Source organism: Geotrypetes seraphini, chromosome 6 (genome assembly GCF_902459505.1).
Source record: "Geotrypetes seraphini chromosome 6, aGeoSer1.1, whole genome shotgun sequence".
NCBI lineage: Eukaryota > Metazoa > Chordata > Amphibia > Gymnophiona > Dermophiidae > Geotrypetes > Geotrypetes seraphini.
The window spans coordinates 240,506,406-240,522,911 of NC_047089.1; the positions used below are offsets into that span (position 1 = coordinate 240,506,406).

Here is a 16,506-nt window from a genome sequence, read left to right on the forward strand (position 1 = left end):
TCGAGGGCTCTCAACTCTCTCACCAATCCCTGCTGGTCGAATCCTCCCTCAAGCGATCTCACCCTTCCCAGGTGTACGCCTCCGGGTCGCGAGGGCAGGACGATGGATAAGTTTGGGAGGAGAATCTACCAGAACTCGATGATGGCTTCCCGAGTTCTTAATTATAATTTCTACTTTGCATCTTATTTGGAGTTCTTCTTGCCTGTACTTCGAAAATTTACTCCCTACATCGATTCTCAGGCTCGCTTTGAATTCGAGGAAGTGGTAGCCTTGCTTTCCCAGCTTCGGCTCCAGCTTATGCAATCCTCATACGATGCCTTTGAGCTTTCGGCATGTGCTGCTGCCTGTTCCGTGGCTATGCGTTGGTTGGCATGGCTTCGAACCATTGACATGGTTCCGAACCTCCAGGACAGGCTTGCCAATGTGCCTTGTGCGGGAGCGGATCTGTTTGACGAATCCATCGAGACGGTAACGAAGAAGCTTTCTGACCATGAAAAGTCTTTTCAGTCTATCCTTCGGCCCAAGCCCAAGCCTCAACAGTCTCGGCCTTCTAGACCGCCCTTGATCTATCAGCGGCGTTACACTCCAAGGCAAGCTCCGGTTGCGAGACAACCTGCGAAGAGGCAGCCTCCTCAGAAGGCTCAGCAGAAACCTCAGCTGCCTGCTGCACCTAAGGCTCCTCAGCCTTTTTGACTCCATCCCAGGGAGCATAACCGACCTCGTTCTGCCTCCCCCTGTTTTTCCCATTGGGGGTCGCCTCCACTATTTTTATCATCGCTGGGAGGCTATTACCACCGACCTCTGGGTCCTTTCCATCGTAAGAGAAGGATACTCTCTTCAATTCCACCGGGTCCCTCCGGACCACCCTCCAAGAGAGTATCCTTCCAACTTGACGCAGACCGCCTTCCTTCTTCAGGAAGCTCAAGCTTTGCTCCGGCTTCGGGCCGTCGAGCCAGTCCCGATGGACCAGCACAATCGGGGTTTTTACTCCCGGTACTTCCTCGTTCCGAAGAAGACGGGCGACCTGCGACCTATTCTGGACCTTTGGGTCCTCAACAAGTTCTTGTCAAGGAGAGGTTTCGCATGCTGACCCTTGCTTCTCTCTACCCCCTCCTCGAGCAGAACGACTGGTTATGCTCTCTGGATCTCAAGGAGGCTTACACTCACATTCCCATTCATCCGGCCTCCCGCAAGTTCCTCAGATTTCGGGTGGGACATCTACATCTGCAGTATCGAGTGCTTCCATTCGGCCTGTCCTCGTCCCCAGAGTCTTCACGAAGTGTCTGGTGGTGGTGGCCGCTGCACTCCGGAACTGGGGTCTTCAGGTGTTCCCCTACCTCAATGACTGGCTCATCAAGGCCCCCTCAGCTCCAGAGGTCGTTTCGGCGACCCTCGCCACGATTTGCTTCCTGCAGAGTTTGGGATTCGAGATCAACTTCCCCAAATCTCATCTACAGCCCACCCAGTCTCTCCCCTTCATCGGAGCGATCCTGGACACCATTCAACTTCGAGCATTCCTTCCCCCTCAGCGCATGGATGCTCTCCTTCATCTCTGCCAGTCTGTGTCTTCTCGCCAGTCCATCTCAGCGAGACACATGATGGTCCTCCTGGGCCACATGGCCTCTACAGTGCATGTGACGCCTTTTGCCAGACTCCATCTCAGAATTCCTCAGTGGACCCTGGTGTCAGACCCGTTGACTCGACACATCATGGTCACTCCTGCTCTTCGGCAGTCTCTACTTTGGTGGATGACCTCTTCAAATCTATCCAGAGGTTTGCTGTTTCACACTCCTCCCCACCAGAAGGTTCTCACGACCGATTCCTCGACCTATGCCTGGGGGGCTCATCTGGATGGGCTTCGCACTCAGGGATTCTGGACCTGTGCGGACCATCTCCATCAAATCAATCTTCTGGAGCTCAGAGCTATCTTCTATGCTTTTCAACATCTGCTTCACGACATGGTGGTCCTCATTCGCACAGACAACCAGGTCGCCATGTATTATGTCAACAAGCAGGGGGGCACAGGATCGGCCTCCCTCTGCCAGGAAGCTCTCAGAGTCTGGGATTGGGCGGTTCGCCACAACGCCTTCCTCAAAGCTGTCTACATTCAGGGGAAGGACAATGTTTTGGCAGACAACTTGAGTCGTCTCCTCCAGCCTCACGAATGGACTCTCCATTCCGACCCCCTTCATCAGATATTTGCACAATGGGGGACGCCTCAGATAGACCTGTTTGCGGCTCCCCACAACTTCAAACTGCCTCAGTTTTGCTCCAGGATCTACACTCCTCATCGCCTCGAGGCAGATGCCTTTCTGCTGGATTGGGGGACTCGCTTTCTGTATGCGTTTCCTCCATTTCCTCTCATTCAAAAGACTCTGGTCAAGTTGAGGTCCGACCATGCCACCATGATTCTGATTGCTCCTCGGTGGCCCAGACAACCTTGGTTCTCCCTTCTACTTCAACTCAGCAGCAGGGAGCCGGTCCTTCTTCCAGTGTTTCCTTCACTACTTACTCAGCATCAAGGATCACTACTTCATCCCAACCTGCAGTCTCTCCACCTGACAGCTTGGTTCCTCTCAACGTAACTCCTCGCCAGTTTTCCCAGGCGGTGAGGGAGGTCTTGGAGGCTTCCAGGAAGCCTGCTACTCGACAATGCTACTCCCAAAAATGGACTAGATTTTCTTCCTGGTGTATTTCTAATTCTAAGGAGCCTCAGCGAGCCTCCCTTTCTTCAGAATTGGACTATCTTCTACACCTATCTCAGTCTGGTCTCAAGTCTACTTCTATACGAGTCCACCTGAGTGCTATTGTGGCTTTCCATCAGCCTCTACAAGGGAAACCCCTCTCTGCTCATCCTGTGGTTTCCAGATTTATGAAAGGACTTTTCCACGTCAATCCTCCTCTCAAACCTCCTCCAGTGGTTTGGGATCTCAACGTTGTCCTTTCTCAGCTTATGAAACCCCCTTTTGAGCCTCTCCACAAGACTCCTCTAAAGTTTCTCACTTGGAAGGTGGTTTTTCTGGTGGCCCTCACGTCTGCTCGCAGGGTCAGTGAGCTTCAGGCCTTGGTGGCGGACCCACCTTTCACAATATTCCATCATGACAAGGTGGTCCTCCGCACTCATCCGAAATTCCTGCCTAAAGTGGTCTCTGAATTTCATCTCAACCAATCCATTGTACTTCCAGTGTTTTTTCCAAAGCCTCATTCTCACCCTGGAGAATCAGCACTTCATACTCTGGACTGTAAACGTGCTTTGGCTTTCTACCTGGATCGCACCAAACCACACAGAACTGCTCCTCAACTTTTCGTCTCCTTTGATCCAAACAAGTTGGGACGACCTGTATCGAAGCGCACCATCTCTAACTGGATGGCGGCTTGTATCTCTTTCTGCTATGCTCAGGCTGGATTACCCCTTCCCTGTAGGGTCACAGCCCACAAGGTCAGAGCAATGGCAGCCTCTGTAGCCTTCCTCAGATCGACACCGATTGAGGAGATTTGTAAGGCTGCCACTTGGTCCTCGGTTCATACATTCACCTCTCATTATTGTCTGGACACTTTCTCCAGAAGGGATGGACAGTTTGGCCGAACAGTGTTACAAAATTTATTCTCCTAAGTTGCCAACTCTCCCACCGTCCCATTGAGGTTAGCTTGGAGGTCACCCACTAGTGAGAATACCTGCCTGCTTGTCCTGGGATAAAGCAATGTTACTTACCGTAACAGTTGTTATCCAGGGACAGCAGGCAGCTATTCTCACGTCCCACCCACCTCCCCTGGGTTGGCTTCTCTGCTAGCTACCTGAACTGAGGAGACACGCCCGGCGCATCGGGCGGGAAGGCACTGGCGCATGCGCGGTGCGGGCATCTTGAAACTTCTGAGTTTCTTCAAGCAAAATATGCTTGTGAGACGTCCGTATCGGGGCTTTGTCGGATGACATCACCCACTAGTGAGAATAGCTGCCTGCTGTCCCTGGATAACAACTGTTACGGTAAGTAGCATTGCTTTATCTGTGCAAAGTTGTTAAAAATGAATAAATTGAGGAGGGAGGTTGTGAGAAATGTTAAGAGAACTTTGGAAGACTAGATATCCAGATGATTCATGAAATTTCATATGGGCAATCGCTAAGTGATGCATACAAGGAACAATAACCTAAACTAGCTATAGTTTTTGAGCAGTCTCTGAAGATCGGTCAGTATATTGTTTCTTTCTAAAGATGTCATAATGTTATGTCTTCTAGGTATTTTCATACCAAGGCAGAAGTCTGTGTGTCTATGCAAACTCTAGGAGTTAACAGCAAATGTTTTGGGAAAGCCTTTTAATATATAATCAGCTTGCTGTTTTCTGAATTTGTTTGGGAGTATGCTCTTTAATGTACAGGAGATGGTGGTTCACTTCTTTAGGAACTGGTACAGTTGTCTCTGTACAAGTATTCTAATCTGGGTTATGAGTCGTGCTATGCTTACAAAGGTTCAAGGCAATTTACAGTACAGCTTGTGGAGAACAGCATAGAACAGAGCAAAGATGCCTAGAGATGAAATTGCAGTACAAGGATGTTATAGAGACGCATTACAAAACTTTTAGTATTCTTTGAAGTAGAGATTTTTGTACCGTCCGTTTAAAGAGGCAGTTTGGTACAGCTCATAGATGTTGCGAGGAGGATTGCATACAAGAGAGCTAATATGGTTCAATGAAAGATGCCATGAGATAGTCAGTCTGTAACAATCATTAAGTAGTGACAATCTGTGTACTTGGTTCCATGGGGGCAAAAGGGTGAGTTTATGGAGTCGAAAAGAAAGTCTTTAGTTTCTTGCAAAGTGTGGAGTAATTAGATTCAGATCTGTTGGTTGGTTATTTAATTTTCTATACTGTTCTCCCAGGAGAGCTCAGAATGGTATACATGAATTTGTTCAGGTACTCAAGCATTTTTCCCTGTCTATCCTGACAGGCTCACAATCTATCTAATGTACCTAGGGCAATGGGGGATTAAGTGACTTGCCCAGAGTCACAAGGAGCAGCGTGGGTTTGAACCCACAACCTCAGGGTGCTGAGGCTGTAGTTTTAACCACTGGGAAGTCATTCCATGCTTTCACACCAGAGAATGTGAACATTGAATGGACTACGCATTTATACTTGAAGATTTTTGTTGTGTGGAGGTTCAATTGTATCCTGTTAAGATTTCTGGTTGAAGTGGACCATGCCAAGGAGAAAAGGTGAATTAATGGTACAGCGGAGCTTACTTTGAGTATGTGGTGCATAATGTAGGATGTTTTGAATTTTTCGAGATGAGATGGATAGTTGGAGGTTGTCATATTTTTTTACTCTGAATATGAGTCTTATTGCCATGTTTTGAATGAGCTGTAGTTTGCAGATGAGGGTGAGTTGCAGTAGACTAGATGAGACAGGATCAGCATCTGCATGAGCAGGGCAAAGTGTTGTTGATGGAAATATGGTCTGATGAGTCTCGGTTGTCTCATAGTGAAGGTTTTCCTCCAGAGGTTGGAGATTTGCAGCTCCAGGGATAGCATGGAGTCCAAAATACAGCATAGAGAATTTGTCTACTGTGAGGGAATTACCTACTTGGAGGGTAATGTGTGTCGGAGCTGTTTGTTGTGGGGTATGAAACCAAAGAATTTTGGGTTTTGATACATTTAATTTGTTTGTTGGTTGTTGCCCATGTTTGTATTTTATCTATGTTGTCCAAGATGTTTTGGGCAGTATCAGATTGGTTGCTAGTTATTGAGATGAGAAGGATTTCATCTGTGTATGATAACACGCACTCATGGTTGAGTTTAATATTGCCGAGCAAACTCATAAATAGATTAAATAATATTACGGAGAGTGGAGAGCCTTGGGGTACTCCACAGAAGGCCTTCCAAATGTTGGAAAAGATGTCATCTTTCTTGACAAGGTATTCTCTTTTTATGGGTAGGTGGATGGGTGGGGGTTATTACACTATTAGATTTTATGTGTTAGATGTTATAGTGCTATTATATTGGAATTACTTGTATGATGTATTTTTGTGCACTTGTTGTTTTGATTTGAAAATGAATAAAGATTCTTAAAAAAAAAAAAAAGAGAATCTTTAAACCAATTTAGTACGGCACCTGTCATTCCTATTTCAGAGAGTTTCGTTAGGAGGAGGTGATCTACTGAGTCAAAGGCAGCGGAGAGGTCGGCTTGGAGAAGAGCTGCTTGCCAGCCTGTGCTTAATAACTGTTTGATTTTTGTGGCCAGGGTTAGGAGGAGAAGTTCTGTGCTATACTGCAGTCTGAATCCGAATTGGGAAGGATGTAAGCAGGAGGGGTGTTCAATATATTTTGCAAGTTGTTGGCTTACATGGGTTTCTAGGAGTTTGGTGAGTATGGATATGCCAGCGATGGGTCTATAGTTTGAGGGAGTGGAGAGATCTGCATTCAGTGATTTAGGTATTGGTGTGAGTGCTATTTTTCCCCATTTCTTCTGAAGTTGACTGTAATTTAGAATGCAGTTTAGGAACTTGGTTATCCATGTGGTGATTACTTCAGGTTCAGAAGAGAAAAGGTAGGAGGGACAGCTGTCTAGGAGGCTGCAACGGGTGGAGAGCTGGTTTAGTAGTTTTTTTGAATCGGAGGTTGATAATGAGGTAAAGGTGTTCCATATTTAGTCTGCATTGCAGGGTTTCATAGATTTTTCGTGTGGGTGGTGTTTTGGTCATTTTGGCAACTTCTGTTTGAACTGTTTTGATCTTATTGAGAAAGAAGTCAACAAGGTCTTGGGCTGTTGGTTGGTTGTGGTGACTTGTGGCATCCTGTTTGAGGGTGTCATTAAACTCCATACAGAATGAAATAGTTTCTTGTTGTCTAATGTTTTATTCTATTTCTATTTCACTGGCCTAGTAGTTCTTCTTAGCCTTCAAGATGTTGTGTTTGTACTTGTTTATTGCTGTCCTCCATTGCATTTTGTGGTTGGGTGATTTGCTTTTCTGCTGTAGTCTTTCTAGCCTTTGGCACAATTGTTTTTTGGGCTTTCAGTGTCTCGGTAAACCAGGGGGAGGTTTTAATTTGTTTTATTTTGCAAGGGTGTTGAGGGGCTAGGTAGTCTAGGGCAGTGTTTTTCAACCGCTGTTCCGCGGCACACTAGTGTGCCGCGAGATGTTGCCTGGTGTGCCGCAGGGCCCGGAGCTGACAGGGGGCCCGAGGCAGGGGCGCCAGTAGCTCGCCAAGGCAAAGTGAGTCGATCACCCAGGACTCACTTTGTCTTGGCGATCTAATCTATCGAGCCGATAAGTCTTCTTCTCCCCGACGTCAATTCTGCAGTCGGAGAGGAAGTTGGGGCCAGCCAATCGCTGCCTGGCTGGGCGGAACTTCCTCTCCGATTGCAGAATTGACGTCAGGGAGAGCATGCGTCGGCGTCGGCTTTGGGGCCTGTTATCCATTGGTGGGTCCTGTTCCCCGATGGCAGCGGCAGTGGCAGTGGCTTGGGGAACGGCAGGGAGAAAGAAAGAAAGGGGGCAGGCAGGGAAACAGAAGGAAAGAAGAGAAACAGAAAAAAAGAAAGAAAGGTCAGGGAGAGAGGAAGAAAAAGTTGGGGGAGGGAATGAGGTGTGGAGGAGAGAAAGCATACAGGCTGATAGAAGGGAAGAAAGATTGGATGCACAGTCAGAAGAAGAAAGTGCAACCAGAAATCACCAGACAAGGTAGGAAAAATGATTTTATTTTAAATTTAGCAAAGTGGAGGCAGTATTACCACAGTTTTCAAAGGAATTTGCCCAAATAACTTAATAGTTAACTGGGTAAATTCCCAGAGATGAAAACTTCCCTTCACTTACTATGCACAGTTCTGAATTTATATCTGCTGTCTATATTTTACAATATGGTCACCTTTTACTAAACCGCAATAGTGGTTTTTAGCGCAGGGAGCCTATGAGCGTCAAGAGCAGCGCTGGACATTCAGCGCAGCTCCCTGCGCTAAAAACTGCTATTGTGGTTTAATAAAAAGGATGGAGGGTATATTTGTCTATTTTTGTATGCTATAAAAACCAAATACAGAGAGAGACTGAGAGCTGTTGACGAAGAGCTACGTGTGTGTCTTTCTTCGATTCCAGCCAGAATATCAGCTTTGTGTTCAGCCAAACAGGCCCAGGTTTCGCACTGAATAAAGTATTTTATAATTTTTATAATTTTTATTTCGTAATAAAGTAATTATAAAATACTTTCTTTGTGTTTATTTGATTCCTATTCAAGAGAATTACTTTATATATAGTCAATATAGGCAGAGAGTTAAATTTTTAACATTTTCTAATGGTGGTGTGCCTCGTGATTTTTTTCATGAAACAAGTGTGCCTTTGCCCAAAAAAGGTTGAAAAACACTGGTCTAGGGTGTTTGTAATGGAGGTGTTTCTGCTTGATACATTGTATTTATGCAGTCTGATGTGGTAGTCAAAGAGTCAGTAACTTTGTTCCAGAAAAGTGTTGGATTTGTTTTTCCTCATGCCATCTTTCTCTTTTGGGAGTGTTGTAGTTTGGACTTCCTACTGCAAGGTTCAGGTCGACATTGAGGGGTAGTGGTCTGACCAGGGGGCTTGGGTCCATTTGATGTCTGAGGTGAAGTAGGAGGGTGTAGATGTGAGTAAGTCGAGGGTATGACCTTTTTCATGTGTGGGGCCTAATGGCATGATAGTGATTTGGCTGTCTTCTAGAAGTTTTTTTGAAGTTTTTGGAATCATTGCTACTGGTAGACTCAAGAAGCATATTGATATCTCCAAGAATAAATAGTCTGGTGAATTGGCAGGCAAGGCTTGACATTATTTCTAGCAATTTTAATAGTTGCACTTGATTGGTAATTTGGGGGTTTGCATACCAGTAGGATACCAATAATGTTTACGGTGGAATTGGGTTTTCCAGTTTACATGCTTTGTTTTCAAGATCGGGATGGGTGGTGGAATTCATTAGGGTAATATTGTATATGTTCTTGTAGATTATGGCTAAATCACCTCCTCACTTATTTCTTCTGGGAATTTGAATGATGATGTATCCTGGAAGACAGAGGTGGGGTTGTTCTGGACTGTTTAGTTTAGTTCTTTAGCCATGTTTCAGTGAGGAAGGCTAGCTTCAGGTTGTTTGTTAAGATCAACTCATTTAGAAGAAATAACTTGTTTACCATTGATCTTGCTTGATGTACATACAGGGGGACCGGAGTAAAGTCTTTATCTTTCATTGGATGTTTTGTGTTGGCAATAGGCTTCAGATTAGCGTGGTTTCTGAAGGGGGGGTTGTTTGGGCTGTCTTTTGCTGGTAGTGTGTTTGAACCAGAGAATGGGGTTGGGGTTTGGTCAAAATCCATAGCCATCCTCAGGTATGGAGGGTGGATCTTGAGGCTTGGGCCTTTGGGTAGGGTGCCAAGAGGAAATGGTTCTGTTAATGGTTGATGTGGTTTAGACTTCTATGAGGCATAGCAGAGTTAGGATTTGAGTGGGCAAGGGTTTATTGTGGTTGTTTGGTTTAGGAGAGTGTTTTTAAAGCTACTAGTTTAAAGCTACATGAGTTCAAAGCTATAAGAGTAGCATAAGCTATTAGTTTAAAAGCTTCAAGAGTTCAGAGCTATAGGAGTAAGACTCAAAGCTAAATAAGTAAGACTTTAGCATTCAACTTTCAAGGTAAAATTGAGGTTTCAAAGGTCTACTCTATCTCTAGACTTATCTATTACTCACAGTTCTCTTGGTCACCACAAAGGGCCACACAAAGGGTCCTTTGGCAGGGCCTGCTGGTGGGAGAGGCCCACCTGCTTGGCAGCCCTTTTAAAGGACTGAAGATCTACGGTGTTGGCTTCCTGCTAAAGAGGAGAAGGAAGTGTTCCGGTGCAGTGAGGAGAGACGATTTTGTCTTCCTTCCCCCTTACTGTGCTGGATCAAGATCACAGAGCTTGTCTTTGATGGGGGCCCATGTATAAAGAAAGATTAAAAATGGTTAGCATGTACCAACTCTTTTTCTTCCACAAGAATATTTTGTATAAACTGTATAAGTTAAAATGTGAGCCTTTTTCTACAATGATTACATGTGGTTAAATTGTCCTTCATGACGTAATATATGAGCACCTTTGCACTCTTTCATTGGTACTCCTTTTCCCTTTAGGGTGCCATGGCTGCAACGTACTCCGCTCTGAACCGCAATCCATTGTCACCTGTTCTGGAACCAGTAGGCCGCTCCACACTTGCCCAGCGGAGAGGTATCAAAAAAATTACCTCAACAGCACTTTGAAGTGACTTCATCCAGACATTGATACCACAGCAGAGGTCAATAGCACAAAATTAGTGACAGCACCTGTGAGAGAGAGGGACTGCAAGCACACTTTCTTAGCTGGTACCTACAATGCTGCTGCCACTTTAGTCTATTCTGCTTTCAACTGTGGATTACAAATAATGGATCTTTCTGGCACTTCAAATAGTATGTGAAATGGAAACATGATGAAAACGAACCTGCTAGCTGATTTTTTTTTTTTTTTTTTTTTTTTAAATAAATCAAAAAAAATTTAAACTCCACCTCTGCTCTGAAATATACACTGAATATGGCACTGCACCATATAGCATTATTTTTAAAGGGAACGTTTCTTGTCCCTTAAACTTCTGTTATTACATGTAAGGATGGATTATTTTTCGTTGAGCACTTAGCATGAAAAGTCTGTTTCTCATCACTGTGTTCTTTGTGCCATCAACCACTTTGAAGATTATTTTTAATGGTCATTTGCAAGACATGTCTGCTTTTTTTACAGTTTTGGATGTACAAACACATGCCTCGTTTTTTTTTAAATCTGTTCTCACAGATTAGCTAAGCAGTTCCCTTAATTTAGTCAGTATTGTTGGGATAGCTTTAAGATGCTAAATTCTGTGGAACAGCCATTGAATGTAATATATCATGATATGTGCTCAAAAGAGAACATTTGTGTGACTGGAGGGGATTATATTGCTACAGTAGTTTTGCTATAGGATTAGGTCTTTCTGTACTGAAGGTAGCTGTCATTGCCTATAATCATTGTAATGAATAAAATCTATACAGAATTTTCTTTTGGAAATATTTAAGAAGAAATTGCATAAATGAGGATATAGATATATTGGATTATTGGGGGTATTATACTGTATATATTATATATATATAGATTATGTAAATGTATACCATTTAAAAGTCTACCTTTCTGATACTGAAAAAAGAGACTTCTTATGTATTATTCCTCAGTATGCTGTTTAATAGATGGGATTTTACTCATAATAAAATGATGTACATTTATTAGCTTTACCATAGAACTCCTAGCTGATTCAAAGAAATTGTACACATGAGGGATGTAATTATTTTGCAATACTTGGGGAATCTGTATACAGCTGTTTTTTTTAAGGGGGGAATGACAATCTCAAGAGACAATATTTTTCTACTGTTCTATACAATCAAACTTTATACTAGCTTCCTCAGCATGGCATGTCTGTAAGCCCACGATATTCAGCCATTTTTGGTCAGACATTTAAATTCCATCAGTAAGATGCTTGCCACCATAACTGTAAGAGTACATTGCTACCAAATGTTTGAAGGGTATTGGCACTCTAAATGAATGTCTTGTTAGTCTGTGATCTTGGAAAAATAAGTACAGTAGCCTAAACTATTTCAGATTCTAACCATGGATAGTCATGGAAAGTGATCATTGTTTAAACATCTGTGTTGAAGAAAAATTATGTGATCTTCTGAAGTATAAATTTATATCATGAATAAATTTTCAAATATAAAGACCACATTTTAGTAAAATTAAAAGCCAGTAATGTATTTGATCTGGTTCCTAGTCATTTTTGGTGAATGTGGAACGCTAAAAAAAATTGGTATGGAAATAACCTTTCTTAAAATTATTTTCAGTGGATTCATGGTGATCATGTGTTTTGAATTTTTCTTAAAAATAAGTCTGCAACCTGGGATTGCAATGGACTCAAGTGCTTTTGACTCTGATAGATTGTAATTATAAGAATAGAGTTTGTTTTTCTGCATCTTCCAAAGAAAGGAGAAAGTGGATTATACAGTATGATTGAATGAAAAATATTGACTTAAGGCCGCTACCTATTTTGATCCCCAAAATTGCATCTTTGCCTTAGAGGCTAGTAAACATTGCAATATATCTTTTCCAATGACAGTGGGTGACAGCACCACACTTTGCTGGTACAGAACAGCTCTCCTACAGCTCAGAAATTAGTGTGAAAATTGCACAGCACTTAGTCAGGTCTTCCAATGCTCTTTCAAAACATTTTAATTGCCGTGAGAAAACTGTCTACCAGATGTACCTATTGCTGTGAGAATACTGTCTACTTAGATGTACTGCCTATGCCTTCAAGTGGAAGAGGGTTTCCATCTGGTGCTTTAACAAATGTTTATGAACCCAGTTAACTTGAGGAGGACAATGATATTAAACTATTTATAACATCTCTATGGTCTTGAGTTTCATTTGTCTTCAGAATTCTTCTCTTTGCTCTTTTGGTCTGTCATGCTCGCATTAATAGCTGATTTCCCCATGTCCATTCATTTCTCCATTCATTAAGGAACTTCTCAAACCACCATTGCAGAAACTTCCTATGCTAGGGAACTTAATGTTATCTTTACATGCCTTATGAAGCCACCATTAGAGCCAATGGAGTCTACCTTGATTGTTGCAGGTGGCTGGGTCTTGCCATATCTGAGTAAATGGAACTGACGTTTCAGCCACCATGCTGCAGCAGAGTATGCTGTGAGGTCTGCAATTTTTCATAGATAGTGGGTTCTCAAACCTGATTGGCTGGTATTTGTGACTGGTAGTTTCCTCAAGAAGGAGATTTTGGTGGGAAATTGAGGTGGGGAAAGTCCATTGGTCACAATTTTAAATTCTGGTCAGTGAATGAGGCTGGAAATTCATTGGGACAATTACCCCAAAGACAGCCATGGTATGATGACTGAAACATCACTTCCAGTTACTCAGACAACTGCAGCAATCAAGGAAATACTGCTTCCTACCTTTTATCCAAAGTCTTATGACAACCCCAACAAGAAAGTCCACTGCACTGTGGACTGTAAATGGGTTCTACCTTATTACCTTAAAAGAACAGAATCCACTGGAAAATGTACACCGATGTTGGTCTCTTTCATCACCAAGAGAAATAGCATTCTCTACAGACAAGCAAAGAGATGCAAGTACATTCCTTGAGTGATGTGATTGATGGAATTTGTGTGCCAGAGTTGTCCTCCAGCTCAGATGTCATTTGCATTTCTCTGACCCTGTGTGGGTTTGGGTTTTTTTATGCTGCCAACTGACCCTCTCAGTCTTGGTCTCTTCATTTACATTTATTGTGAAGTAGCACTCCTCATTTGCATCAAAACCTCAGAAAGAGGAAAAACAAAACTGCTTCAACAAAAGTAACTACAGTACAAAGTGTACAATGAAACAAAAAAGTCAATTAGCACTTCATTTTCGTGCTGTGATCTACTTCTGGATAGGCTACCAATTCCACTGTGCAGCGCATCTGTCCAAGCCCTTCAGGACTACTGCAATCAATGGGAGAAAGTTAAAACACTTATGCCAGCTGCATGTGGCAGAAATGGTCAGAATGTTAAGAATTTAGGGGCACATTTACTAAGCTGCATTAGATGCTAACGCACACTTAAACAGCTTAAAATGGCCGGATGGGGGGGGCGTGGCCGTGCCGAGAACGGGGAAGCTGCACGTTCCCTGAGCTCCGCTGTCTCCTCTCTACTTCGGCCTCTCTGCTCTATAATCGGCGGCAAAAATCTCACCCCAGCGCTCCTTTTCTGCTCCGGAAGGGCATATGGACAGATTCGTGCAGAAAGGAGGGGAACAAATGGCGACAAAATCGGGTAAGGAGAAGCGTGGCGGACCGAAGTCGGGGCCTAGTGGTGAGGGGAAAATGGCGGGCGCAGCCGACACGGCGGACGCTGGGAGTGAGGATATGATTGCTCGCCTGACGGAGGCTGTGGTGGCGGCCCTAGGAACCCGATTTGATGAAGTGCAAGACACTTTAGCAACCCTTACTACCTCGGTTGCTGATTTTTCTGCCCGAGTTGCTGAAGTGGAACAGCGTGTCAGCTCCGCGGAAGACACCCTGGTCTCAGTCAATGAGGAGCTCCAACGACTGCAAAGAAAAGTGATTCATTGTGAAGAGAAAGTGGAGGATCTGGAGAATCGCTCCAGAAGGAACAACTTACGTATAGTTGGCATGCCTGAATCTGTTCTGGAAGCGGATCTCCTCCCCACGTTGGAAAAATGGCTATCCTCTGAGCTACTGGTTGCACATGGCCTGGGCCCCTTGCGCATTGAGCGGGCGCACCGGTTGGGCAGAAGGCAGGAGGGCTCCACAAGACCTCGGGTTGTGATTATCCGGATCCTCAACTTTGCCATTAAAGATTTGCTGTTAAAGAATTACAGACATAAACAAGATCTTCAGTTCCAGAACCAGCGTATTCTGCTCTGCCAGGACTATTCGGCCCAGGTGGCATCTCTTCGTCGGAGCTTCTCATCAGTTTGCAAACTTCTCACGGAAAAGAAGTTGCGCTTCACACTACAATTTCCTGCCAGGCTTCGGGTGCTCTATAATGGTCAGCCATTTCTGTTTGACACCAGTGACACTGCACGGGCACAAGCCCTCCTTTGGTTCCCTGACTTGGCACCCAGCACATGAAGAGTGAAGAGTCTTCCTTGAGACTTTATGTTTGATGGACTGGGGGTCCCCGAGGAGAGTGGCTTCCACATATGCGGGGCCTTTCTGGACTTTATATTGCTGTTTGCATTAGATATGACACTTGTTTGGAGCATTTGTTTTTGCTTCTTCTATGTTCTTTGTTATCCTTACCCCTGTTTGGCGATGCGTGATCTTTGGTTTCCCTTTCCGCACTTTTTGTCAGAGGGGTTTACATTTGCGGGATTGTATTGGGTGCTGGGGTGTAGATGTGTGGGGGGTCGGAGAGGGGGGGACTTGGGTCTTTCAGTGTCCCTCCTTTGGAGTGGTGGTTTCTGGGGTTTGGGGGGGTTTGGGTGGGGGGAGGTGGGGGAGGGGGGGTGGGGGGAGGGGTCTTTTGGATCTGTGTGGAAGTTGGAAAGATGAGTTTGTATGTGTTCCGGATGTTTGACTGCCGAGAGGAGGGCTGGGACTCTTGGCAGGACATTTCTGTTTTTCTTCTGAGTTGGTATCTTGGTGTATCTTTCTGGGATGATACCTAAACGGGGAGTGCGTTGTGTGACGTGGAATGTGTCTGGTATTAATTCCCCGATTAAACGAACCAAGATTTTACAACATTTGGCTCGACATCGGGCTGACATAGTGGGATTGCAAGAGACCAAGCTTTCGGAGAGGGAACATGGTAAGCTACGACAATCTTGGGTGGGTCAATGTTATTTTGCCTCTTCTCCGAGGGCTAAGGCAGGGGTGGCTTTGCTGATACGTAAATCGCTGCCTTTTGTCATGTCTGAGGTAACGTCGGACCCGGAGGGTCACTATGTAATAGTTCAGGGCACACTCCATCAACAACCTGTACTTTTGATGTCCGTGTACGCTCCCAATAGTGCTCAAAGGGCTTTCTACAAAAAGATCCTGGGGGTCTTATTGTCCCTGCATCAGACTCCTGGGGTCCACAAAATCTTCCTGGGGGACTTTAATTCTATTTTGGATCCTGTACTGGATACTACCAGGGAGCGTGCTGGCTCCTCCCGGAGATCAGATAATGGGCTTAATGGCTGGGTGACTACCCTAGAACTGGTTGATGTTTGGAGAACGCTTCATCCTGGGGAGCGGGATTATACCCACAGTGGGGAATTCTATCGTCTCCTTCAGGGATATGTGGCTGACCCCCTGAGACAGTTTTATGAGCAGGCAGTGGCTGGGGGATCTTTTCCACCTTGCTCGAATCAGGCGTTAATAACCGTACTGCCCAAACCGGGTAAAGACCCTCTTTTGGTGGAGTCCTATAGGCCCATTTCTCTTATCAACGTTGATCTAAAAATTTTTGCCAGGATCTTGGCTAATAGGCTGGCTCCGTTGATTCCTTCTCTAGTGGGGACCGACCAGGTGGGTTTTGTGAGAGGCCGTCAGGCAGGTCATAATGTCCGGAAGCTCCTGATCGCTTTGGCTCATTGCGACTCTCAGAGGTTGCCTGCCTTGGCAATTAGTTTTGACTCCGAAAAGGCCTTTGATAGGGTCGAGTGGGCTTTTCTTTTTCCACTACTACACCGTTATGGGTTGGCCGGGTTCTATATGAGGGCTCTCCATGCTCTCTACTCTAATCCGGCGGCGGCCGTGCTCATTAATGGGGCTGCCTCTCCAGTTTTTTCCTTACACCGGGGTACTCGGCAGGGTTGTCCCTTGTCCCCCTTGCTCTATATTCTGTTCTTGGAACCCTTGTTGCTCCACATTCGTATGCATCCCGGGCTCAAGGGTGTGGACGTGGGCACTTCCTCCGTACGTAGCATGGCTTTTGCAGATGATATCATGGTCCTCTTGACCGATCCGGTCACCACTCTTCC

At 44.8% G+C, this 16,506-nt stretch overlaps 1 protein-coding gene across 1 annotated transcript in view; it reads left to right on the forward strand.

Annotated features, from left to right (window-relative positions):
- The window catches only part of RPS6KA3 (ribosomal protein S6 kinase A3), a 122,943-nt gene extending 110,514 nt beyond the window's left edge, over nt 1-12,429 (forward strand). The window contains exon 16 of the mRNA XM_033950052.1: nt 10,107-12,429. Within this exon, the coding sequence (XP_033805943.1) occupies nt 10,107-10,232 (126 nt within the window). The 3' untranslated portion in view covers nt 10,233-12,429. The remainder of the gene's footprint in view (nt 1-10,106) is intronic.
- Nucleotides 12,430-16,506: the final 4,077 nt, after the last annotated feature.